The sequence below is a fragment of the Bombina bombina genome, chromosome 3, assembly GCF_027579735.1.
Source record: "Bombina bombina isolate aBomBom1 chromosome 3, aBomBom1.pri, whole genome shotgun sequence".
NCBI classification, from domain to species: domain Eukaryota; kingdom Metazoa; phylum Chordata; class Amphibia; order Anura; family Bombinatoridae; genus Bombina; species Bombina bombina.
The window spans coordinates 790,492,574-790,518,444 of record NC_069501.1 but is presented as its reverse complement, the minus strand read 5'-3'; the positions used below and the strand labels follow the sequence as shown (position 1 = coordinate 790,518,444).

The 25,871-nt window shown below is 36.1% G+C and overlaps 1 protein-coding gene across 1 annotated transcript in view; it reads right to left on the bottom strand.

Annotated features, from left to right (window-relative positions):
* LOC128651931 (lysozyme g-like) overlaps positions 1 to 21,248 on the bottom strand; it is a 40,762-nt gene extending 19,514 nt beyond the window's left edge. The window contains exons 1-2 of the mRNA XM_053704895.1: positions 21,073 to 21,248; positions 5,402 to 5,598 (exon numbers count right to left, since the gene is read on the bottom strand). Of these exons, the coding sequence (XP_053560870.1) occupies positions 5,402 to 5,598; positions 21,073 to 21,160 (285 nt within the window). The 5' untranslated portion in view covers positions 21,161 to 21,248. The remainder of the gene's footprint in view (positions 1 to 5,401; positions 5,599 to 21,072) is intronic.
* Between the last annotated feature and the right edge of the window lie 4,623 nt (positions 21,249 to 25,871).

The following is a 25,871-nucleotide window of genomic DNA, read 5'->3' as shown; positions in this document are numbered from 1 at the left end:
GTAGGTTTTCATTTTTCTTAACTTCAATATGTCTATATTTTGTCTTTGGTAGTATATTATTACTAACTGGACTGTTACAAACAACGTTCTAAATCCTGTGACTAAAAACTCATGATGAAGTTGTCAGAATTTATTAAGAAGTCAAACAGGATTGCACTATTATGTATTTCTCTTTTATTTTTATGAGGCGAAATTTTCCTCTCTCTGATTTGTTTTTCCATCGATTACAATAATATATATTTTTTACACATTCTTGTGTCACATATTATATTGGTATATTTTTGATCTTTGATTTGTATGTTAAGCCATTTTATTTAGGTACACATTATTTTTTTAATGTGGTTATTATGGAAATTGCAGAATGGTAATGGTTCCTTTCTTCTTAGGAGAGAAAGGTCAAGCCTCTGGTTGGTTCCTATCAACCTTCATTTGGTAACTCTAACTATAAGTCCAGATCTTCCAAAAAATCATGTGACCAAACCCAAATTGAACCTTATGCTCAATCTATTTACATGCAGTTTCTACATTTAGAAAACAGGAGTCAGACTCCAATTTTCCAAACCTCTTAAAAATATATTCTCCACAAAAAGATCAAGCAGCACCTCCACTTGTACAAATTACCAATTTTATTGCACCAAGACAATAAAATTGGTAATGTTGTACAAGTGGAGGTGCTGCTTGAACTTTTTGTGTATAGTGATCTGTTTGGAGCTTTGGCAGGAGCTCCTCAGGCTTGCACTCCCATCACCAGTGCTGGAAGATATTACCTTGTTTTAAAAATATATTCTCCCTCATGTCCCTCAAGATAAAGGGAAGACAGGACCATTAAGGCTGATCAAGATCTTTTCAGAGGAAATGTCTATTCTTTCATTTCTAAACTTGAATCAAATACATTAACGAACATTCCTCTTAAAAGTGGAAACCTTAGTTTTTAGTTATACTTCCACTGGAACTTTATTATCTTATTGTTCATCAGGATAATAATCTAGATTTGAGGACTGAAATAATTTTGAATAGTAATTTTCTTTACATTTTTGCATGTGTTAAACAGGTTTGCTAGTCTTAAAATTGCATGCTTTAATGAATTAGAACATATAATGTATTCAACTATAATGGCATTTCAATCATTCTAATTATTTGTAAAATTAAACAAGAGTTACACATAGTGAGTTGGAAACATTAGTTTAGAAAAATTATTTGGTGCTTGAATTTAAAAATGATTGCACACAAAACTGAACCTACCACAAAGAGTGAATGTTATAGGTATGATTAGCATTTGTATAATTTCATCATAAAATAGGGAACCCAACATTAAGGAGAAGAACTGAACATACCAGACTTGAGAGGAGATAACCCCCTTCTTGGCTGGGTGTAACTCCATTTAATAGACACTACTATAAAGAAGAATGTGCAGAGATATTGTTCTAAAAAAAATACAGTATAAAACCTTTTAAAAACTTACTAGAAGCTCCCAATTTATCATTGTTGATGAGGTTAGGCTGGGACACTCAGTGAAAAGGAATGGGAAAGCAAACAATAGCAGGAAGAATCTGTAGAGCTGGGTCTACATATGATACTTTGGGGCTTGGTTACTTAGTAGTCTGAAATTCAGTACAATGTCATTAAAAAATAAGCAAAACAATACATTTTCACAAAAACACTCCCAGATCGGCTATATAAATGGATCTTCTACAAAACATTTATGCAAAGAAAAATCTACTGTATAATTTCCCTTTAAGATGACTACAAAACCTTCAGCATCACACACAGACTATAACAGATATTACTTTCCATATAACCCTACATATAACTTCCTCACACTGGACTATTGCTGCAAAATAATATAAATACATTTATTTATTTTCTTTATTCAAATCTAAATAAGGACAATATAATGTTTCCATGCTGTTATGGGTTCTCTCAATATCCTACGTTGTATTTGCCTTATTTGCTGACTCTATGTACAAGTAGGCTTTCTGTATTTCAAGATTGTAATCTTGTTACTGTATTTTGAATATTTCCTCAATAAAAACTTATAATAATAAATAAGGACAATAATCTACATAAGAATAATCTAGAAGGACAATATAGGTACGTTAAAATGCATGGAGGGTAGCATGATTAAAAGTGACAGGAATACGGCTGAGGTGCTAAACCAGTTCTTTTCTTCAGTATATACAAGAGAGGAACCAATAGAGGATACTTTGGAACAAACTAGAACATGCCAGCCCATACTATTAACTGGGTTATGTCTAGAGGATCAAACAAAGTTCATGTGGTACAGCACAATTGTAGTGCAAGCTGCAGAGGGTTCAACACAATACCCCCAATAATATAGCACAGTCCAAGAATACAGCAGCACTCACCACTAAAAAACTTCCATCTTTATTGGGACATCAAAGGTAAAAAAGACAATGTTTCGGACCTCTAGTCCTTAGTCATGTCAATACATTAATGCAGGTATCACACCTTAATAAAAGGGGTAGGGGTAACAAACCACACCTCCTAATTTAACCCATTCTTTGCAGAATCACAACTCATTTCTAGGTGATACATTGCAAATACAGAGGATGCACCATCTAGTGGCAAAGATACAAAAGTACATATATACAAACAGTTACATATTATATACAATGGTTAAATACAAAAAGTACAGATTACATAGTATCATTCTGACACTATCCTCAGTTGTTATTTAAAGCAGAAGTAGTATAATGGTAAATTAAAGGAAGACAGAAAGATCATATTCCTTATTCATTCCTATTGGATAACAGGTTTATAATGTATTTATCGAAAAGACCTCTTTCACTTTAAGTACAATTCTCTATCCCCTCCCCTTCTAGGTATAGTTATGTGATGTATAATCTGAAACCTACGTTGACAGATATTATGGCCTGCCTGGATAAAGTGTTCTGCTACTGGATTTTTATCTTTTTATTCCTAATATCTGACCTATGTTCCCATATCCTCTCTCGGACCACCCTAGTTGTCTCTCCAATGTAACTCCGCCCACAGGGGCATTTGATCATATATATGGCATAAGTGGTGTTACAAGTAAATAGGCCTTTAATGCTGTATTTCTTACCAGTACGGGGATGGAAAAAATATTTTCCTTTTTTCATACTATTACAACTGGAACACCCCAGATAGGGGTAACAACCTAAGTTTTGTCAGAAATATAAGTTTGTGCATTCAATTTTTTAGGGCCTATGTCGCCTTTGATAAGTCTATCTCGTAAGTTCTCACTTCTCCTATAGCAGAACACTTTATCCAGGCAGGCCATAATATCTGTCAACTTAGGTTTCAGATTATAGATCACACTATACCTAGAATCGGAGGGGATAGATAATTGTACTTAAAGCAGAAGGAGGTCTTTTGGATAACAACTGTGGATAGTATCAGAATGATGATACTATGTAATCTGTACTTTTTGTATTTAAACATTGCAAAAAAAGGTAGAACTCATTACCAAAGGAGGTAGTGAATGCCAATAGCCTAGATACATTTAAAATAGTTTGGACACATTTCTGGCTAGAAACACAATTCATGGATATGATTGCTTGTATTAAATGGATCACCTTTTAGTGGGATTAATTTAAGCTCAAACTGGAGCTTTTTTGTTAGTATATTAGATTTGTATAGTTTGAACTCGATGGACTTCAGTCTTTTTTCAACCTCATCTACTATGTTACTATGTTACATCTATACACCTGTTTTCTACAGGGTCAAGGCTATAAACAAAACATGTTTTTCCACAGTAATTGTTTCTAGTAATGGTAAGGGCACATTTCCACTACGCCAAGCGTTAACTTCCAGCTGAATTGTACCATCAAACTACGTCACACTGATACTTGCGGAGTTATTGTTTTAATTTCCATTTTTATAAAACCATTGCAAACACTTTCTCTCAATGTTTTTCTCTGCATAATACAAGTAATATTAACATTACAATTGTTTTCATTAGGAAATAAGTTTGCCAATGTTATATCCACACATCTTGTATTATTCTGACACCATAGTGTATGTTTGCTAATCACTGATTTATTAAGACAATTATTTTTGCTATTGTTTTTGCATGTTGCTTTATTATTGTTTTACTATTGTTAATAAAAAAATAAAATAATTTATGACTAACATTATCCAATGTTTATTATACTTTGGGGGCATGTGCAAAAAGAGTACAGTAACATTTTTATTTAGATAGTGTTTTATAACTATCTTAAGTACTAGTATAAGTGTTTATCCTATATTATTAAAGATAATAATAAATAAATAATAATAATAAATAAAGATAAACAAATACCATTGTGAATTGTTATTAAGGGGCATATTTATCAAGCTCCGTATGCCCCATGTTTCTGGCGAGCCTAAAGACCGCTGCTCCATTACCTGTCTGCCTGCTTTGAGACGGCAGACAGAAATCATCATAAATCAACCTGATCGGGTTGATTGACACCCCCTGATAGCAGACAATTGGACGCAAATCTGCAGGAGGCAGTATTGCACCAGCAGTTCACAAGAACAACATTATCGATGTGCAGCGGACATGATCCGCTATATCGGATCATGTCCGCTCGCACCATTATAAAAAGGCCCCTTAGACTTTCTGGAACTGCACTTTCACTATTACAGCTTAAAGTGATACTAAATCCAATTTTTTTCTTACATGATTCAGATAGAGCATGCAATGTTAAGCAACTTTCTAATTTCCTATTTTCAATTTTTCTTCATTCTCTTGCAATCTTTATTTGAAAAAACAGGAATCTAAGCTATGGAGCCAACATTTTGGATAGTCTAGTTTAATTTTGACTAAACTATTCCCTTAACTGTGCCCTAGTTACAAAAATGTATTTTAGTGTATTTGTGGCTTCAGCAGAGAGTAGGGAAATTCTCAGCAATACAAAGGTAAAAGAAAATCCAAGAGCAGGAGGCCAAGCTAAGTAAGGTACACTTGACTGGAAGGTACACATCACTTCTGTCTCTTTAACCCCTTGTTTAGTGGATAGGACACCAATGCAACCCTCTCTGGCAGCTAAGGGGTTATACACAAATATGAAACAAGCACATCTAGCAAGATAACAGTGTACTACACTTACCAAATGAGCACATTGTAGAGACATTTAACGGTGGGAAGCAGACTGATAGAAAGGCATTTGGGCCCTATTTTATTATTGTCTATCTTGTCATCCTCTAAGCAAATAATGCTTTTCCAACCAGAAGCTCAGGAGTGGTGCTGAAGGAAATGGTCAACTCAATTATCATATAGAATGTAGAATTCCTTAATTTAGACAAATCAACTGCATAGTGGATGATATTGCATGTAATGGATAATTATGTATGATGCTGATGCAAATTCAGCAAGCAGCCTCTCCACAATCATTTTTACAATTGTGTTTCTTACCTGCATTAGACCAAAGCAATTCTCATTGTCACCCCATCCATTTATAAGAATACTCCCAGCACAGCTCTGACGAGAGATTATCCCAGCAAGCAGAGCTGGATCCACTTTATTCCTTCTAGCAACATTTTTGATTTTTGATTCATAAAGATTCATGTTTTGGAGATCATCGTCTGCCATATGATGAGATGCTTTCACGCCTTTAAAAAAAAGATGCATCATGAAACATAAAGTAACATTATATAGAAACCAACTGCACCAACAAGGAAGAGAGCATTTTAGGCGATACAAATAACATGTATTTTTATTCATTGTATCTGCTGTGTACGGTCAGTGGCATTACACAGCACATCACAAACAGCACTCAGAGCATGCATGCGAGGCAGATACATATAACCAACATTGCATCATCAGAAAATTAACACTTTTGCATGGATAACTTAACAACATCATTTTTGCACATAATGCTATTCTGAAAAATATGTTTGAATTTAAAATTCAGATGTAACTTCTATGCCACTTTAAACTTTTTAGGCCCTTATATTTTCATGTTATTATTGCACCTTGTTATAATATACATTGTTGAAACACTGCTGCCAAATAGGCACATGCATGCTCCTAACCCTACCTATGCTCTACAACAAAGAGATGCCAAAATAAGGAGAATTTAATAAAAGAAGAATATTGGCAATTTTTTATTTTTATTTTTTTAATTGCATGTCTACTCTAAACAATGAAAGTTAAAATTTTGACTACCAAATAGAAAATAAGCAAAACATTAGTGGAGCGAAGGATAGCCTGTATAGACAACACAGTAGTTTAATGAGGTGCTGGTAATAGTTAGGTCGGTCTGTCAGTTAGGGTGAGACTACACATAGTCAAATTGAAATTCGTATATAAAAAAAAAAAAAGAAATATTTTTTTGGATGTTACATTTACAAGGAACGATGCCAACCATATGATTGTTTTCTCTCTCTTCGGAAAACCTATCTCGGGCAATTGTTTACTGCATGCTCAAAGTAATGACTTTATTCATGTTTTTAAAGGCATCGCTTAAGGTCAATTTATGCGAGTTAAATGCAAATGCACCTTAGAGAGGTGTTTTCTGGATAAGAGTAGAGAACTTACCAATCATTTGAAGAAGATTGGGTACCCTAGAGGAGTAATTGAAAGTGCTTCTCTAGACGTACAACATATGGACAGGGAGACCATGTTGGCTGGTAACCATAGGAAGAGGATGAGGAGTGCTTCCTCTGAGTAACAGAAACCAATATTTGTAATTACCTACTCAAGCCAGTTTGAGAACGTCTTTGAGATTAATAAAAGGAACTTACCCATAGTAATAGGTGATACAAAACTAAGACAAATGATAGAAAATGGATGTAAGTTTGTCCATAGAAAGAATATGACTCTAGGCAATATTTTGGCACCAAGCCTTTTGAAAAATACTGGGTCAAATAGCTCTTGGCTGCAGTTTAATGGAACCTTCAGATTTTGTAGAAGAATGTAAATTGTGTGACCATGTGCATGTGTCTAATATCTTTAACTACCGGTCAACAGTTGAAGAGTTTATGACAAAAGGATGTGTTAATTGCACAAGTTTGTAATATGTCTAATAGAATGTACATCTTGCCTAAGACAGTATGTAGGTAGGATGACCAGAGATGTTGGTACACGTATTAGGGAACATCTATCGTACATCTCAGGAGAAAGGGCATGCTCAACCTTGTCTAAGCATTTCATGGAGGTGCATCATAAGAATGTCAGTATTTTCAGGTGGCTGACAATTGACCAGGTTCAAGCTCCATACGGGGGAATCAAGCTCCATACGGAGCTTGATAAATAGTCCCCTAATTATTGAGTTTGGCTCTCATTGACTTCAAACAAAAATCCAGGAATTTTGTAAATTGATGAATGCTGCCAGCCATTAAATCACCATCAGTGTAAACTTAAAGGGACATTTAACCCAAATTTTTTCTTTCATGATTCAGGAAGAGAATATACTTTTAAACAACATTCCAATTTACTTCTATTATCTAATTTGCTTCATTATTTAGATATCCTTTGTTGAAGAAATAGCAATGCACATGGGTGAGCCAATCACACGAGGCATCTATGTGCAGCCACCAATCAACAGCTTCTGAGCCTATCTAGATATGCTTTTCAGCAAAGGACATCAAGAGAATAAAGCAAAGTAAATAATAGAAGTAACTTAGAAAGTTGTTTAAAATTGCATGCTCTGTCTAAATCATGAAATATTTTTTTGGGGTTTAATGTCCCTTTAACATAGATTGTGTAAGGTGATCTGATTAGGTCAATGCAGGAAATAAATAGCTTTGCAAGTAGGTTTGAAAAATGCTGGAGGAATAGACTGGTAAATGGCAAATGAGAATTTATTGTAAAATGTTAAAAATAAGCATGCTTTCTGTTACTTAAAGGGAGTGTAAAGTCAAAATTAAACTTTCAGAATTCAGATAGACCATGTAATTTTTATTATCTTTCAGAATTTATTTTACTATATAATTTACTTTATTCTCTTGGTATCCTTTTTTTAAACATACATAGGTAGGCACAGGAACAGGAATGCACTAATGGGGTCTAGCTGATTGCTGGCTGCACATTTATGCTTATATTCATTGGATTACCCATTGTGTTAAGCTAGCTCCCAGTAGTGCATCACTGTTCCTTTAAAGGGACACTAAACTCAATTTTTTTCTTTCATGATTAAGACAGAGTATGCACTTTTAAGCAACTTTCTAATTTACTCCTATTATCAATTTTCTTTATTCTCTTGCTATCTTTATTTGAAAAAGTAGGAATCAAAGCTTAGGAGACGGACGATTTTTGCTTCAGAATCCTACATAGCGCTTGCTGAATGGTGGCACAAAGGCAAATGTCACAAGGAGGGGCAGGCATATTGAAATCTAGTCGCCTGGGCCCTTTTGATATCTATCTAGGAAGGAGGTCTCAAATTGTTGCATTTTGATATCTGCTGGGACCCCACATTGAAAGACATGTATTGCATTTTTATTTTGCAAGGACTTTGCTTTTTAAAGAATATTTTTGTTATTAAATATTGGAACCCCCTACAACAAATTCAGTCTTGGATCCATATGTTACTGAGCGCATCACTTAGAGCTATAGTAGCTCAAAATAATGTGAGAAGAAGGGGCGGAGCCAACTAGGAAGCTGATAGGTCGCACATTTCAGGAGCTCCGGATACTACACAAATAATTTAAGAATTTAGTGACCCTGCAAACTTCTAAATTGGTCCAACTATGCAAAGTTACTGACATGACTGACTTTGGCACCTATTCCCAAAACTAATAACATTGCTTTGCTGAAACTACGCATATATTGGAAGTAAACTGTTTGCAAGCGGCTTGGGGAGCCGCCATCTTAGGGCCTGCACAGTGTCTACAGGGACGACAGAAGCTTACTACCGGCGACTGTGTTACTTCTAATCCTGTCGACTGCTGCCAAACTTCAATATGGACACCGCGGAGCGCATTATGGAAGAGATCCACTGTTTTTTGAATAGCTGTCACGAGGTGCTTGCGGACTTTGGGATGTCTGCGCCACGGCAGTCAGAAACAGCGCCCAGTGTCTGTCTTCATCGCACTCCCGCTGTTAAGGAGATACCCAAGGGGGAGGATGCTCTGGTGCCCCGACATACCTCTCCCACTCGCTATCATCTACAGGACACTCTGGGAGTGGAGAGCGTGATAGCGGTGATACAATCAAACGAGCAAGATGATGGAGGCGGGCTGTTGATTTTGTGTTGCTAGGCACAGCACTTATTGTCAATGTACAGTTTGTTCACTGCAAGACCACGGTGGCCTCTCTAATTATATATTTAAGGTCTAGATTGATAGATAACTAACTGGGTAATCTCCTATCTCTCAGCTGCTGATGCTTGTCCATATGTGCTGCATGGAATGACACCTTGCTCCTTTGACAGCCCATATTACCTAGCACAGTGTATCCTACGATTCATGACCACCATCTGACTAAGGGGCTGTTAATGTAGATACCATATAGCTCCCCTAAAGAACTTCATCTGGTAACCAGTTATTTCCTAGCTGCACCTGTATATATCTCACAGCAAATGGATTTTATCTCTATATTGCTCATATATTCAGTTACTTATTGCAGATTTTCAAATAGCCCATGATATATCAAATTTGCAGGACACTATTACCGTAATTACAGTTACCAGACCAGACTTCACTTATCTATCCCCAGGAGCCACGTCCTTGATTTAACGACTACCTTATGCTAGTCAATAGACTCAAATGATGCAGTTGTCTTGATCATTATAATCTGCCCGCAATTATGCTAAAAGATATTTGTATAAAGTGCTTAGTGTTTATGTCATTATCTATTTAATATGGGGCTCTACAGCTCCACATGCTGCAACTATGTGTTTACTCTTGGAGTTTCCTTTTTTTTTTTGCCTTTACTGGGATTCCTTTTTTCAAATTTAATGCTTGGTGTTGTTCTAAGTGATGGACACCTGTTTATATGCACAACTGGTTGTATTGTTTTCATAATTATTATGTCCAGGAATATAAATGTTCCATTATGTTTACTGGATCCATCCCTTTATTGTTATGATGTTTTCCCATTGTTGACATCTCCGCCTATAGCAGATCTTTTACTCATTTAGATGTGGGTGACAGTTTAAATAAGGTGTGTGCCTGTTGCTGGGCATAGGGCCCGTGCCCAGGCAGCAGAAGCACACTAATGTTTTATTCAGCTGCTTTAGCGCTTGTTCTCCCTATAGGAATCATCCCCTTATAGCAACTGCATTTTATATTTTTCTGTAAATCCAATTATCTCTTCAGTCCCAGTGTGTAATTTCTTGGGGTGAGGAGACGCTTCCCTGTTCACTTATTTTCAAGGGCAAGATCCCCTTAGATAACTAGCTACTAATAATAATACCTAATAGGTTTGAGCCTGCCTACAGTAAGTTCTGTTCCCCTCCTCGTCCTAGATAGATACCAATCTCGGCGTGGAATAATGTTATCCCCTATTTCTTGTTTGTTAGCTCATTGATATATTGATTAGCATACATATCAAAATCACGCCCAACCACAATATGAAGTACAACATCAATTCAATACTCCAAGTATGTTCCTGTTGCAGGCTGGCCCTGCATTCACATTCCCATTATTTGGGATCTATATACTTACAACACTCATAATGCAGCGTTACTATCATGAGTAACTAATCTATATTTACTTCTCCCCTAGTTTTCCACATGCTCTTGAGACCTTAATTAGAGTCATGTTAAGTTTTACCCACCTAGTTTAAACAACCACCTATAGTAGTTAGCCCAATTACAACCCATTTCCTGTGCATCTGTTTGGCAAATTTAGAAGACAAGCTGACATCTCTTATCTGCTTTTCATAGGTAACTCATCACCTCCACCCCCCCCACTCCACTTAATATGCCTCCCTTAAGTGGGAGGACTGAATATGCGGTTTTTCTCATATATACCACACCCTATATACCCTCCTTTCTAGCTAAATATATATATGTACGTAATAATATTATCCCTTTAGCACCTTACTTAATTTACACACTATTCATATTAGTATGAGATAAAATTATAAAAAACTGAGGTTTACCAACGAGATCCACAAGTGGTCTCTTTTGTTTGCACATGCCTTCTTTTATCTTAAATGCTTGTGATGGTCCAAGAGCGGCCTAGGATTTTATTTAAAAGGCATTTCAATATTTGGCATTCTATGTATCTCTTGGTTGCATGATATGCAAATTGTTACACTTGCGTTTATTTTCTGTGTTTGTTTTCTCATTCTTGTAACACTAAATCTTACTGTATGTGACATGCAATGCAAGAACCTGTTTTTATGACTATTGTATGCCTTTGAATATTCCTCAATAAAAATTATTAAAAAAAAATAAATAAAAAAAAAATAATGTGAGAAGTTTTCCTAATATGCCTAAAGGGATATTCTCATATGGTTTAACACTATAAAAGTTTCTCTCCATTTTCTTTGAGGTATGAAGATCACCTTTTGAGTATTATCCCATGACCTTATAGTCCACGTATGGTGTAATTTCCTTCTATTTTCAAAATTATAATCAATGTTTACGTAATGTGTCACAGAGATGCACCTAAATATCGGTGGCTGTCCGCCGGTGGGTTGGTAAAACCTTGCCGGCCTAGCCAGACTCCTGGAAATCATTGCCGGACCGAAATTGACCGCCAGAGGTGTCAATTGAGCAGGTTGCCAGAGATCAAGTCGCCTTTATAGTATCATGTCACCAGTTTGATGAGGCACCTAAGGATACAACATTTTTGGGGTACTACCTTCTGGAAGGAATGGGGGACCGGATTTAAAGTGCCCCCCTTCTTCCAAGAAGGTAGCATTCATTAAGCAGAGAGCAGATCTCTGGTTAATAAAAAAAAATGTCCCCCAATTTGTCCCAAAATAAAGTGGACATACCCTTTTTATAATAAAACAAATAGCTATTTTTTTTTTTAAAGAAATAACTTCACAAAGCAGTTATAAGAGGCTAAAGTGAGCGGGTGTGGGGTGTTATAAAAAAAACACACACTGAAAAAAGCCTTTACATTGCAGTCTATGTGGACTGTGTTAAAACTTTAAATATATATATGTATATGCTTATATACATATATATATTTATGTGGTAATATGTGTATATACACATACAGTACACAAATTTATATGAATATATTCATATACATATATATTTAAACTTCGCTGCCCATCGCTGCGTGACTTTTTTTAAGGTAAATGTTATTATTTTGAGCGGTGGGGGTTACTTGTATTGTAGAGGTAGGGTTTGTAATTGATTTTTTGTATAAAAGAGCTGAATTATCTTTAAAGCAATGCCATACAAAAGGCCTTTTTAAGGGCTATTGTAATTTATTTTAGTGTTAAGATTTAGTTTTTTTTGTTTTGGGTGGGTTTTTTATTTTATGGGGAATGTAGATTAGTGTCAGATACAATCGTGATTTTTTTATTTTGGATACTGTAGTTTATTATTTTTTGTAACTCAGAGTGTTTAGTTTAGAATGGGGGTTAGGTGTTAGGTAGAGTAGGGTTAGATTGCGTTTGGGGTTGTGGCAGTTTAGGTTTGATATTTTTTATTTTTTGTAACAGATTTTTTTTAAGTAACTTAGGGGAGTTGGTTTAGAGGGGGGTTAGGTGTTAGGTAGAGTAGGGTTAGACTGCATTTGAAGTGTGGTGGTTTAAGTTTCATTTTTTTTGTAACATATTTTTTTAAAGTAACTTAGGGGGTTTAGTTTAGAGGGGGGTTAGGTGTTAGTTAGCGTTTGGGATATGTGGCAGTATAGGGGTTAATAGAATAGTACTTGCGGTGGATATATGGTGGTATAGGGGTTAATAGGATAGTACTTGTGGTGGGTATATGGCGGTATAGGGGTTTATAGAAAAGGTATTTGTGGTCGGTATGTTGTGGTATAGGGGTTAATAGGATAGGTACTTGCAGTGGGTATGTGCAGCATAAGGGTTAATAGGATAGACACTTGTGGTGGGTATGTAGCAATTTAGATATTTATTAGTGCAGTGTTAGTCTGCAATCATGGGGTACTTCGGTTTATGGGTATTAGGATTAGTAGTTAGGCAGTTCTATTGCAAAGGTTCCTTTACTATGCATCACTGTGATTGGATTGGGTCAAGGAGGTACTCTTTAACTTTGTATATCTATATATATATATTCACAACAACTTTTTAAATTATGGGGAGGTGAGTTTAAAATCCTCAACTAAGCACAAAATATAAAGAAAATAACTAGATGAGCAGTTCATTTAACACATCTAAACTAATCAGGAGGCTTGCTTTTCGCAGAAAACCTCTGGATAAACTGTTTCCATTGCAGCAAAGAATTCTGGGTAAGATATGCAAACGAGGTTCACAAATGACTTACTTTTTTACTCAGTCTGCTTTTACACAGACTCCCTTTATGCCCTAGCATCGCTGTATACACAGCTTTGAAGCTTAGCTAGGGTTAGTACAGTGACTCAGACCATCCCAGGACAGCTGTGTCATGGTTTTTGCCACTCATCAGCTGGGAGTAGGCCTGAATCACTGCTGAGTGAAGTTGATTTCTGGGCAAAATACAAAAAAAAATTAAATTATGGGGAGGTGAAAAGTGAGTTTAAAATCCTCCACTAAGCACAAAATATAAAGAGAATAACTCATTGTTAGATAATTTAACACATCTAAAGCAAGCCTCATGGTAGGATCCATATTGATATATTTAAAGCAAAGATTACCCTTGTAATAAGATATAGATGTATTTTTTACAATGTATATTAGTTGTTTAAAGGGACATTAAACACTTGGCTGCTAAAAATCCTTAAAACTGACTTCTATTGAGTAATAATAAGAAACTGATCACATTTCTCTATGCTGGAAGTTCAGCTTACCCCAAACATTTCAAGAAAAGTGTTTTCTATTAGAATACTGATGCAGTGCTTGATGTGGCTATGTATGCCTCCATGTTGTAACAGTACAGTAGTCACATGACATGCATGGCATATTTCCCTACAAGGGGCAAGATTACATATGTATATGTGATACCAAAACTGCATAAAACCAGGCGTTGACGGCTTTTGCGGGTGACTCTGGTTTTTCAACGGTTTTGGTATCACATATACAGCCCCGCATATAAATGTGGCGCGTATAGTTCACCCGTCGCCCGCAATTATTGCTCCCATAAGCTAACATAGAACTGCGTCGCAAATTGGTATCACATATTCAGCACAAGGACTTACGAGGCGAAAATTTAGAGATTTGACTCCATTTTCCCCTCACCAAACATAGGCAGGCGCAGCAAGACTTGCACTGAAAATGTGAGCACCGTAACTCCCGTAACTGCCTGCAAATATAAACTAACACCTAACGCATGTGCAATATCCATCTACCTGTCAACCACAATCCCCCACCGCAATAACTAATAAAGTATATTAACCCCTAATCCACCATTAACCCACATGGCAATAAACCTAATAAAGTATATTAACACCTAATAAGCCATTAACCCAAATCGCAATAAACCTAATAAATGTATTAACCCCTAATCTGCCATTAACCCACATCACAATAAACCAAATAAATGTATCAACCCCTAATCCACCATTCACCCATATCACAATCTACATAATAAAACTATTACCCCGTAATCCGCCATTAACCCACAACGCAATAAACCTAATAAATCTATTAACCCCTAATCCGCCAAACCCCCACAACGCAAATAACTAATTAAATTACTAAGCCCCCTAACCTAACACCCCCTAAATTAACCCCAAGGGCGATATTTATCAAAGGGTCAACTGAAAATACGCTTGAAACCCATGTCATATTTGTCGCGAGATTGATCCGCTGTAGTTATCAAAGCTTCAAGATCGTCAAATGTTGAAATTGGTGACGTAATATACGCTCCCGCAATCTCAATCCGACGCAGATCGATGCTTGCCTCATTACAGATGTTTCGAATTCACATTCGACTCTATTTGACCCTTTTCCCAATTTATCAAACATTTAACAGGTACACTTGCATCTATTCCAACACAGCGTACCTAGTTTTCAATCTGCCACCCTTGAGGCAGCGGATGCCATAAAAATCACTGGGAGTCTGAAACACACAGAAAGCTTATGTTCGATACTGCAAGAGAATGAAGCATATTACATAATAAAAGTAAATTAGAAACCTTATTAAAATTGTATACCGTTTCTAAATCAAACAATATTATTGCTCCACATTTGGTGCACTAGTAGATATAGGGATAAAAATGTAAAATACATTACCACTTGTGGATTATGTTACAACTTTGTCTCTCATTACAAAGCAAGGGGACAATATTATTTCTCCAAATTTGTTGCAAAGTTTTGCCCCAAACTTGTTGCACTAATAGATATAGAGATAAAAATGAAATAAATACACAACATAATATAGCTAACTTCCTTTTTATTTTTTTTGGAAAAATCTATGTGCACTTTTGATTGGAATATGCATAACCACATGATTTATGACATCAGTCAATCTGATTCAAATTTACATTTTAAACTATTACTGATGAATCAAATTGCTCGATACTTGTGTCATTGATCACTCATCAGAACTTGTAAGTGCCATATGTTACATTGTGTGTTATACTTTGAAAGTATGTATATGTGAAATTAGTATTACAAATAAACATTGATGCTGACATTAGGACACACAGTGTAATATTTTAGACAATGATTTTAAAATTCGAATTGATGTTTGATTCAATATAATCTTAAACCAATAGCTCAAAGGGATAGCCCACCTAACAATAAACTGTCATGAATCAGATACAGCAGAAATGAAAATCACCTCTTTATTGTCATGCTATTTTCAGTGTATTTCTTCCTTCTCTTGAATTTATTTTTCAGTAAGAAATGTCATCTTATATGCCAGCCCATTTTATAACACCTGTGTAGGTGTGGTATTTAAAACTAGATTGCAATCAGGAGGGGTTACACAGGTACAGAGAGAAAAATGTCCCAGCTTTTAAAATAGCCATTGATTGCAAATAAATACATAATAATAATAATAATAATAATAATAATAATAATAATAATAATAATAATAATAATAATTTTGTATGTGTATATATATATATATATATATATACAGGGAGTGCAGAATTATTAGGCAAATGAGTATTTTGACCACATCATCCTCTTTATGCATGTTGTCTTACTCCAAGCTGTATAGGCTCGAAAGCCTACTACCAATTAAGCATATTAGGTGATGTGCATCTCTGTAATGAGAAGGGGTGTGGTCTAATGACATCAACACCCTATATCAGGTGTGCATAATTATTAGGCAACTTCCTTTCCTTTGGCAAAATGGGTCAAAAGAAGGACTTGACAGGCTCAGAAAAGGCAAAAATAGTGAGATATCTTGCAGAGGGATGCAGCACTCTTAAAATTGCAAAGCTTCTGAAGCGTGATCATCGAACAATCAAGCGTTTCATTCAAAATAGTCAACAGGGTCACATGAAGCGTGTGGAAAAACCAAGGCGCAAAATAACTGCCCATGAACTGAGAAAAGTCAAGCGTGCAGCTGCCAAGATGCCACTTGCCACCAGTTTGGCCATATTTCAGAGCTGCAACATCACTGGAGTGCCCAAAAGCACAAGGTGTGCAATACTCAGAGACATGGCCAAGGTAAGAAAGGCTGAAAGACGACCACCACTGAACAAGACACACAAGCTGAAACGTCAAGACTGGGTCAAGAAATATCTCAAGACTGATTTTTCTAAGGTTTTATGGACTGATGAAATGAGAGTGAGTCTTGATGGGCCAGATGGATGGGCCTGTGGCTGGATTGGTAAAGGGCAGAGAGCTCCAGTCCGACTTAGACGCCAGCAAGGTGGAGGTGGAGTACTGGTTTGGGCTGGTATCATCAAAGATGAGCTTGTGGGGCCTTTTCGGGTTGAGGATGGAGTCAAGCTCAACTCCCAGTCCTACTGCCAGTTTCTGGAAGACACCTTCTTCAAGCAGTGGTACAGGAAGAAGTCTTCATCCTTCAAGAAAAACATGATTTTCATGCAGGACAATGCTCCATCACACGCGTCCAAGTACTCCACAGCGTGGCTGGCAAGACAGGGTATAAAAGAAGAAAATCTAATGACATGGCCTCCTTGTTCACCTGATCTGAACCCCATTGAGAACCTGTGGTCCATCATCAAATGTGAGATTTACAAGGAGGGAAAACAGTACACCTCTCTGAACAGTGTCTGGGAGGCTGTGGTTGCTGCTGCACGCAATGTTGATGGTGAACAGATCAAAACACTGACAGAATCCATGGATGGAAGGCTTTTGAGTGTCCTTGCAAAGAAAGGTGGCTATATTGGTCACTGATTTGTTTTTGTTTTGTTTTTGAATGTCAGAAATGTATATTTGTGAATGTTGAGATGTTATATTGGTTTCACTGGTAAAAATAAATAATTGAAATGGGTATATATTTGTTTTTTGTTAAGTTGCCTAATAATTATGCACAGTAATAGTCACCTGCACACACAGATATCCCCCTAAAATAGCTATAACTAAAAACAAACTAAAAACTACTTCTAAAACTATTCAGCTTTGATATTAATGAGTTTTTTGGGTTCATTGAGAACATGGTTGTTGTTCAATAATAAAATTAATCCTCAAAAATACAACTTGCCTAATAATTCTGCACTCCCTGTATATATATATATATATATATATATATATATATATATATATATATGTATATGTATATATATATATATATATATATATGTGAGTGTATGTATGTATATGTGTGCGTGTATATATTATATATGTGTATATATATATTTAATATACACATACACACATACTGTATATATATCTATATATAAAATATTTTTATATATATGTATATTATACATATATATGTATAATATATATATAGTATTATATATAATGTCTTTAGCTTTATCTGGTTTTGCTCTTTTTCTGAGAAAAAACTAATTCAAAAAGTGTATACATGCAATAAATTAGTACATTAGAACTTTCCCTAAAGTACCATGAAGTGCCTACTAATATATATATATATATATATATATATATATATATATATATATATATATATATATATATATATATAAATATATATATATATATCATAACCACATCTTGACTGACATGGCTAATGTGGTAAGAACTGGCTACTATGTAACCACAGTCCAAAGAAGGCAGCAGCACTCACCAATTATGCAAAAGTTTCCATCTTTATTGGGATATTCAAAGAATACAAGACAACGTTTCGGACCTCTAGTCCTTAGTCATGTCAATCCTTGACATGACTAAGGACTAGAGGTCTGAAACGTTGTCTTGTATCCTTTGAATATCCCAATAAAGATGGAAACTTTTGCATAATTGGTGAGTGCTGCTGCCTTCTTTGACTGTATTACAATTTTGGAGTTTTGTGTGGTACCCCCACAGCCTGCACCACCTATCAATCTTTGTGCTGTACCACTTGGACTGTATTTACTATGTAACCACAGCACAGGCAGCTAATTTCATTTAAACTAGTTTTCTTGTTTGGATTTTAATGCTCTCAGCCTGTATTGAACAATGAGAAATATATACTTTAAGATTCTGTACAGTTTAATTAATTTTTATTGAGAAATGTATCTTAACCGTTATTTTTTAAATTTGCAATTAAAATCTCAATCGCAATATTTCATGGACAACATTGCGACATTCATTTTTTCTCATATCGCACAGCCCTAATGTATATATAAATTATGTTCTTTTAAATCTATAGGCTTATTTAAACCTGTAAGTTTAGCCAGTTTAAAGAAAAAAACATGTTATCACAGAAAAATCTGTGTAAGGTGAACTTGATTTACTTTTTGTAATGTTTAAACTTCATCTACTATGTTACTATATAAATTATTACAAGCTGTGTATATTTATAAAAAGAGAGAGTGCTGGACTGTCATTGGGCAGGATCAGACTGATATGCTACAGGATATTTTTTCTCTGCGAAAAGGCATAGTATGCAAAAAGAGACTGCACCCTAAGTGGCACTGGCCTTGTGGACAAGCACGGAAGTTTTTCTAGCTATTGTTCTGTCTCAGTGAGTGCGTCTCTATATTTTCTTGATTTTATGTAAATTGCTCTTAGGTCTCCCTAAGAGTAAAAGGGGGAAACCAGACGTGGACTCCTTGCACACATGCCCTAGAGATATGCAACTGCACCTCACTAACGAGGCCCAAGAGAGGCTGAAACGTATGTCTGGGGTTTGTTGTTTGTCTTGCTCAGAGAATAATTGCCTGGTATTTTGGTGCTGGACTGTCATTGGGCAGGATCAAACTGATATGCTACAGGATATTTTTTCTCTGTGAAAAGGCATAGTGTGCTAAAAGAACGTGCACCCTGAGTGGCACTGGCCTTGTGGACAAGCACGGACGTTTTTCTAGCTATTGTTCTGTCTCAGTGAGTGCGTCTCTATATTTTCTTGAAGCTGTGTATATTCCAATAGTTTAAAGTGAAAGTAAAAGCATGGAGACCACAAAGTACAGAAACATAATTCAAATTTTCTCATGCTTGGCAATGGCTACATATACCATATTTACCCAATGCAAGCATACACTGTGTTAATCAAATGTTTTATATAAATTGCACTAACACTTAGAGCTAAATTACGATTGGAGCGGTAATTACCACTCCCGCTCGCACCCCAACTCTGCTGGACTTCTGCTATTTGCACCCATTGAGTTGAAATAAAATCTTTCCTGCAAGTAACAGCGTATCGCAGCATACTCTATAATTAACTACTCTATAATTAACTTCAATGGCGAGAGAAAAGTGGAATAAAAACTAACATCCAAACTTGTTCGCTAACCCGAATCTTCATAAGCCCCTACTCTAATAATCCCTAAACAACCCCATAGCCCACTGCAAGGTACCCACTACACTTTTAACCCCTAAATTGCCACAACTTCCATTGCAAAGTAACCCACTACATTATTAACCCCTAAATCGCCACACACCCCATCGCAAAGTAACCCACTACACTATTAACCCCTAAACTGCCACACACCCCATTGCAAAGTAACCTACTAACATCTAAACACCCTCACTTATCATCCCTAAGTTACCCAAAAACAAACTAACCTTACCTGTAAAAAACACCTGAAAAAGTAAAAAACTTAACCTTACCTTTAATTAAAAAAAAAACTAACCTTGCCCTAAAACTAACAAACCTAAGAATAAAAAAACTAAAATCTAACATTACTTAAAAAACCTAATATTTTTTTAAAAAAAATACCATTACAAAATATAAAAAGCCAACCATTACAAAAAATCTACAAATTACCAAAAATAAAAAATAATTTGTTATGCCTATTCTAAAACCCCCAAATTAAAAAACCTATACAAACACTAAACTACAAAGATAGCCCTTAAAAGGGCCTTCTGTAGGGCATTGCCCTAAAGTGTGAGCTCTTTTTCTGAAAAAAAGTCTACAAACCTCTACAATTAACAGCCAACCCACAAAAAAAGTCTACAAACCTCTACAATTAACAGCCAACCCACAAAAAAAGTCTATCTAAAAAAAATAAAATACTATTCTAAAAATGGTCTGTATTGGGGTAACGGGGGGGGGGGGGGGGTTAGATCTTAATGAGTTTAGGGGTGTGGCAGTTTAGGGGTTAATAATGTAGTGGGTTATTTTGCAATGGGGTGGTGGTTCAGGGGTTAATAGTGTAATAAGTTACTTTGCGATGAGGTGATTTAGGGGTAAAATAAAAAGTATGGGAGTGTAAATTACTGCGATTTTGCACAAACAGTGAGCCCCTTGTTATATGAATTTGAGCATAAAAAACAGTGCTCCGTTCGTTATCTGGCCCTTTTTTTAGTCCCTTGCTCTATGTTTTTAACTAGTTTGTAGTTTCACACAAAATAAGTCCTATTCTGTTTACATTTACCTGTTTTAAGTTACATTTGAGTTGATAAATGTATGAGTAAAAACATATTTTTTATAATTTTGATATTTTTACAGCAACAAAAAAATAAAACAAAAAGAATATGGCTATAAAACATATTCTATATGCTAATTTCATGTTTCCTGGGGGGGGGGGGGAAGTGCAGGGAGTACTCACCAATAAAGGGAAGGTTGTCATATCCTGCGGTTATAGCTGATGCTCCTGTAGTAGGAACAGTCATTATATCAGCATGCCATAAAGCCATAGCTTCCTTGTGCTGGATCACCGGTGATATATATCACACAGACAAAAATCTGTAGCACACAAAGAGCAGAAATGTGTTGATTATTGTTTCTGACCTTCACTATTCCTTTAAATAGCAAAAATACTGTTTGATCCTGCCCCTTTCAGGGGGGCGGGGGTGGGGGGTGGGCAAGAATATCATGCAGTTCCAGGAAATAAGAACAAGAATATCATGCAGTACCAGGAATATCATGCAGTACCAGGCGATAAAACAAAAATAGCATGCAGTACCAGGAATATCATGCTGTACCAGGAGATAAAACTTGAATATCCTGCAGTACCAGGAAATAAGAACAAGACAAAATAAGAACCAATCATCTTGCAAAATACTTTCATTCACTGGTTTCACTTTCACTATTACACAGCCAACCAACTACTGTTCTGTAATCCTTTAAGTAGTATTAATCATAATGAAAATTAGGATAAAGTTGTTTTCTTGGAATTTATAACATTTAGTGCCAGATTACAAGTGGGTTTATCGTGGGTGATTGCACGCATCGGGTTTACTACTTCTAATAAAAGTTTAAAGTAAGCTTGTGAGCTCAATTGCGATTTATGCTGGAATGATTACCGTGTCCTCAGAGCCCTGGTTAACTGTTTGCGGAAAAAAAAGTGTCACAAAATACATCAAATATACACTACAAAGTACAGTTAAACTCATTATTATTATTATTTTTATTATTATCATTTATATGTAGAGCACCAACAGATTCCACAGCGCTAATAACACTCATAACATTATCTAATAAAAATTATTAAAAAAAAAAAATATTTTGCAAAAAAGTTATAAGGGCTCAAAAATATGAGGTTTCAGGTGTTAGAAAAATAAGGCAGGCAAAGGACTTTAATATTAAGATGCATCCATATACATATCTAAATATGTATGTGTATGCATATATAGATTTGTGTGTGTACAGATGTATTTATGAATCTATATGTGTATATGTATTTACAGACATATATACACATAAACTCATAAATACATATGTACACACACACACACAGATATATATATATATATATATATATATATATATATATATATATAAAACATAATTTATGTAAGAACTTACCTGATAAATTCATTTCTTTCATATTGGCAAGAGTCCATGAGCTAGTGACATATGGGATATACAATCCTACCAGGAGGGGCAAAGTTTCCCAAACCTCAAAATGCTTATAAATACACCCCTCACCACACCCACAATTCAGTTTAACGACTAGCCAAGCAGTAGGGTGATAAAGAAAGGAGTAGAAAGCATCAACAAAGTAAATTTGGAAATAATTGTGCTTTATACAAAAAAATCATAACCACCATAAAAAGGGTGGGCCTCATGGACTCTTACCAATATGAAAGAAATGAATTTATCAGGTAAGTTTTTACATAAATTATGTTTTCTTTCATGTAATTGGCAAGAGTCCATGAGCTAGTGACATATGGGATATCAATACCCAAGATGTGGAGTCTTCCACTCAAGAGTCACTAGAGAGGGAGGGAATAAAATAAAAACAGCCATATACCGCTGAAAAAATTAATCCACAACCCCAAAAAATAAGTTTATTTTCATTTTTGAAAGAAAAAAACTTAAATCAAAAGCAGAAGAATCAAACTGAAACAGCTGCCTGAAGAACTTTTCTACCAAAAACTGCTTCCGAAGAAGCAAATACATAAAAACGGTAGAATTTAGTAAATGTATGCAAAGAGGACCAAGTCGCTGCTTTGCAAATCCAATCAACTGAAGCTTCATTCTTAAAAGCCCACGAAGTGGAGACTGAACTAGTAGAATGAGCTATAATTCTCTGAGGCAGGGCTTGACCCGACTCCAAATAAGCTTGAACCAAGAGGCCAAGGAAATAGCAGAGGCCTTCTGACCTTTCCTAGGACCAGAAAATATAACAAATAGACTAGAAGTCTTCCTGAAATTTTAAGTAGTTTCAACATAATATTTCAAAGCTCTCACCACATCCAAAGAATGTAAGGATCTTTCCAAAGGATTCTTAGGATTAGGACACAAGGAAGGGACAATAATTTCTCTACTAATGTTGTTAGAATTCACAACCTTAAGGAAAAATTCAAATGAAGTCTGCAAAACCGCCTTATCCTGATGAAAAGTCAGAAAAGGAGATTCACAAGAAAGAGCAGATAGCTCAGAAACTCTTCTAGCAGAAGAGATAGCCAAAAGGAACAGCACTTTCCAAGAAAGTAGTTTAATGTCCAAAGAATGCATAGGCTCAAATGGAGGAGCCTGTAAAGCCTTCAGAACCAAATTAAGACTCCAAGGAGGAGAAATTGATTTAATTACAGGAAGTATAGCAATCTTTCTGTGAAATAAAACAAAAAGAGCGGAGATTTGTCCTTTCAAGGAACTTGCAGACAAACCCTTATCCAAACCATCCTGAAAAAACTGTAAAAATTCTAGGAATTCTAAAAGAATGCCAGGAGAATTCATGAGAAGAACACCATGAAATGTAAGTCTTTCAAACTCTATAATAAATGTTCCTAGAGACTGATTTACGAGCTTGTAACATAGTATCAATCACTGAGTCAGAGAAACCTCTATGACTTAGTACTAAGTATTCAATTTCCATACCATCAAATGTGATGATTTGAGATCCTGATGGAAAAATGGACCTTGCGATAGTAGGTCTGGCCGTAACGGAAGTGGCCAAGGCGGGCAACTGGACATCCGAACCAGATCCGCATACCAAACCCTGTGTGGCCATGCTGGCACTACTAGCAACACAAATGATTGTTCTATGATTATTTTGGAAAACACTCATGGAAGGAGAACTAAAGGCGGGAAGATATAAGCAGGATGATAACACCAAGGAAGTGTCAGCGCATCCACTGCTTCCGCCTGAACATCCCTGGACCTGGACAGGTATCTGAGAAGTTTCTTGTTTAGATGAGAGGCCATGAGATCTACCTCTGGAGGACCCCACATCTGAACAATCAGAGAAAAAAACATCTGGATGAAGAAACCACTCCCCTGGATGTAAAGTCTAGTGGTTGAGATAATCCGCTTCCCAATTGTCTACACCTGGGATATGCACCGCAGAGATTAGACAGGATTTCGCCCAAATAAGTATTCGAGATACTTCTTTCATAGCTTGGGGACTGTGAGTCCCACCCTGATGATTGACATATGCCACTGTTGTGATAATGTCTGTCTGAAAACAAATGAACGGTTCTCTCTTTAACAGAGGCCAAAACTGAAGAGCTCTGAGAATTGCACTAAAGTTCTAAAATATATATTGGAAATCTTGCCTCTTGAGATTTCCAAACCCCTTGTGCTGTCAGAGATCCTCAAACTGCTCCCCAACCTGAAAAACTTGCATCTGTTGTGATCACAGTCCAGGTTGGCCAAACAAAAGAAGCCCCTTGAACTAAATGATGGTGATCTATTCACCATGTCAGAGAGTGTCGTACATTGGGATTTAAGAATATTAAATTGAGATATCTTTGTATAATCCCTGCACCATTGATTCAGCATACAAAGCTGAAGAGGTCTCATGTGAAAATGAGCAAAGGGGATCGCGTCCGATGCTGCAGTCATGAGACCTAAAACTTCCATGCACATAGCCACTGAAGGGAATGACTGAGACTGAAGGTGCCGGCAGGCTGCAACCAATTTTAAAAATCTCTTGTCTGTTAGAGACAGAGTTATGGACACTGAATCTATCTGGAAGCCTAAAAAGGTGACCTTTGTCTGAGGAATCATGAAACTTTTTGGTAAATTGATCCTCCAACCATGTTTCCGAAGAAACAATTCTAGGTGATTCGTGTGAGATTCTGCAGTACGTAAAGATTGAGCTAGTACCAAGATATCGTCCAAATAAGGAAACACTGCAATACCATGTTCTCTGATTACAGAGAGTAGGACACCCAGAACCTTTGAAAATATTCTTGGAGCGGTTGCTAGGCCAAATGGCAGAGCAACAAATTGGTAATGCTTGTTTAGAAAAGAGAATCTCAGAAACTGAAAATGTTCTGGATGAATCGGAATATAAAGGTATGCATCCTGCAAGTCTATTGTAGACATATAATGTCCTCACTGAACAAAAGGCAGAATAGTCCTTATAGTCACCATCTTGAAAATTGGTACTCTAACATAACGATTCAAAATTTTCAGATCTAGAACTGGTCCGAATAAATTTTCCTTCTTTGGGACAATGAATAGATTTGAATAAAACCCCAAACCTTGTTCCAGAAGAGGAACTGGCATGATTACCCCTGAAGACTTCAGGTCTGAAACACAGTTCAGGAAAGCCTGAGCTTTTACTGGATTTTACTGGGATACGTGAGAGAAAAAATCTTCTCACAGGAGGTCTTACTCTGAATCCTATTCGATACCCTTGAGAGACAATGCTCTGAATCCATTGATTTTGAACAGATTTTATCCAAATATCCTTGAAAAACCTTAATCTGCCCCCTACCAGCTGAGCTGGAATGAGGGCCGCACCTTAATACGGACTTAGGGGCTGACTTTGGTTTCCTAAAAGGTTTGGAGTTATTCCAATTTGAGGAAGGTTTCCAATTGGAGTTTTCATTCCCTATTCTGACAAAAGGAACGAAAACGGTTAGAAGCCTTAGATTTACCCTTAGGTTTTTTATTATGAGGCAGAAAAACTCCTTTTCCCCCAGTAACAGTTGAAATAATAAAATCCAACTG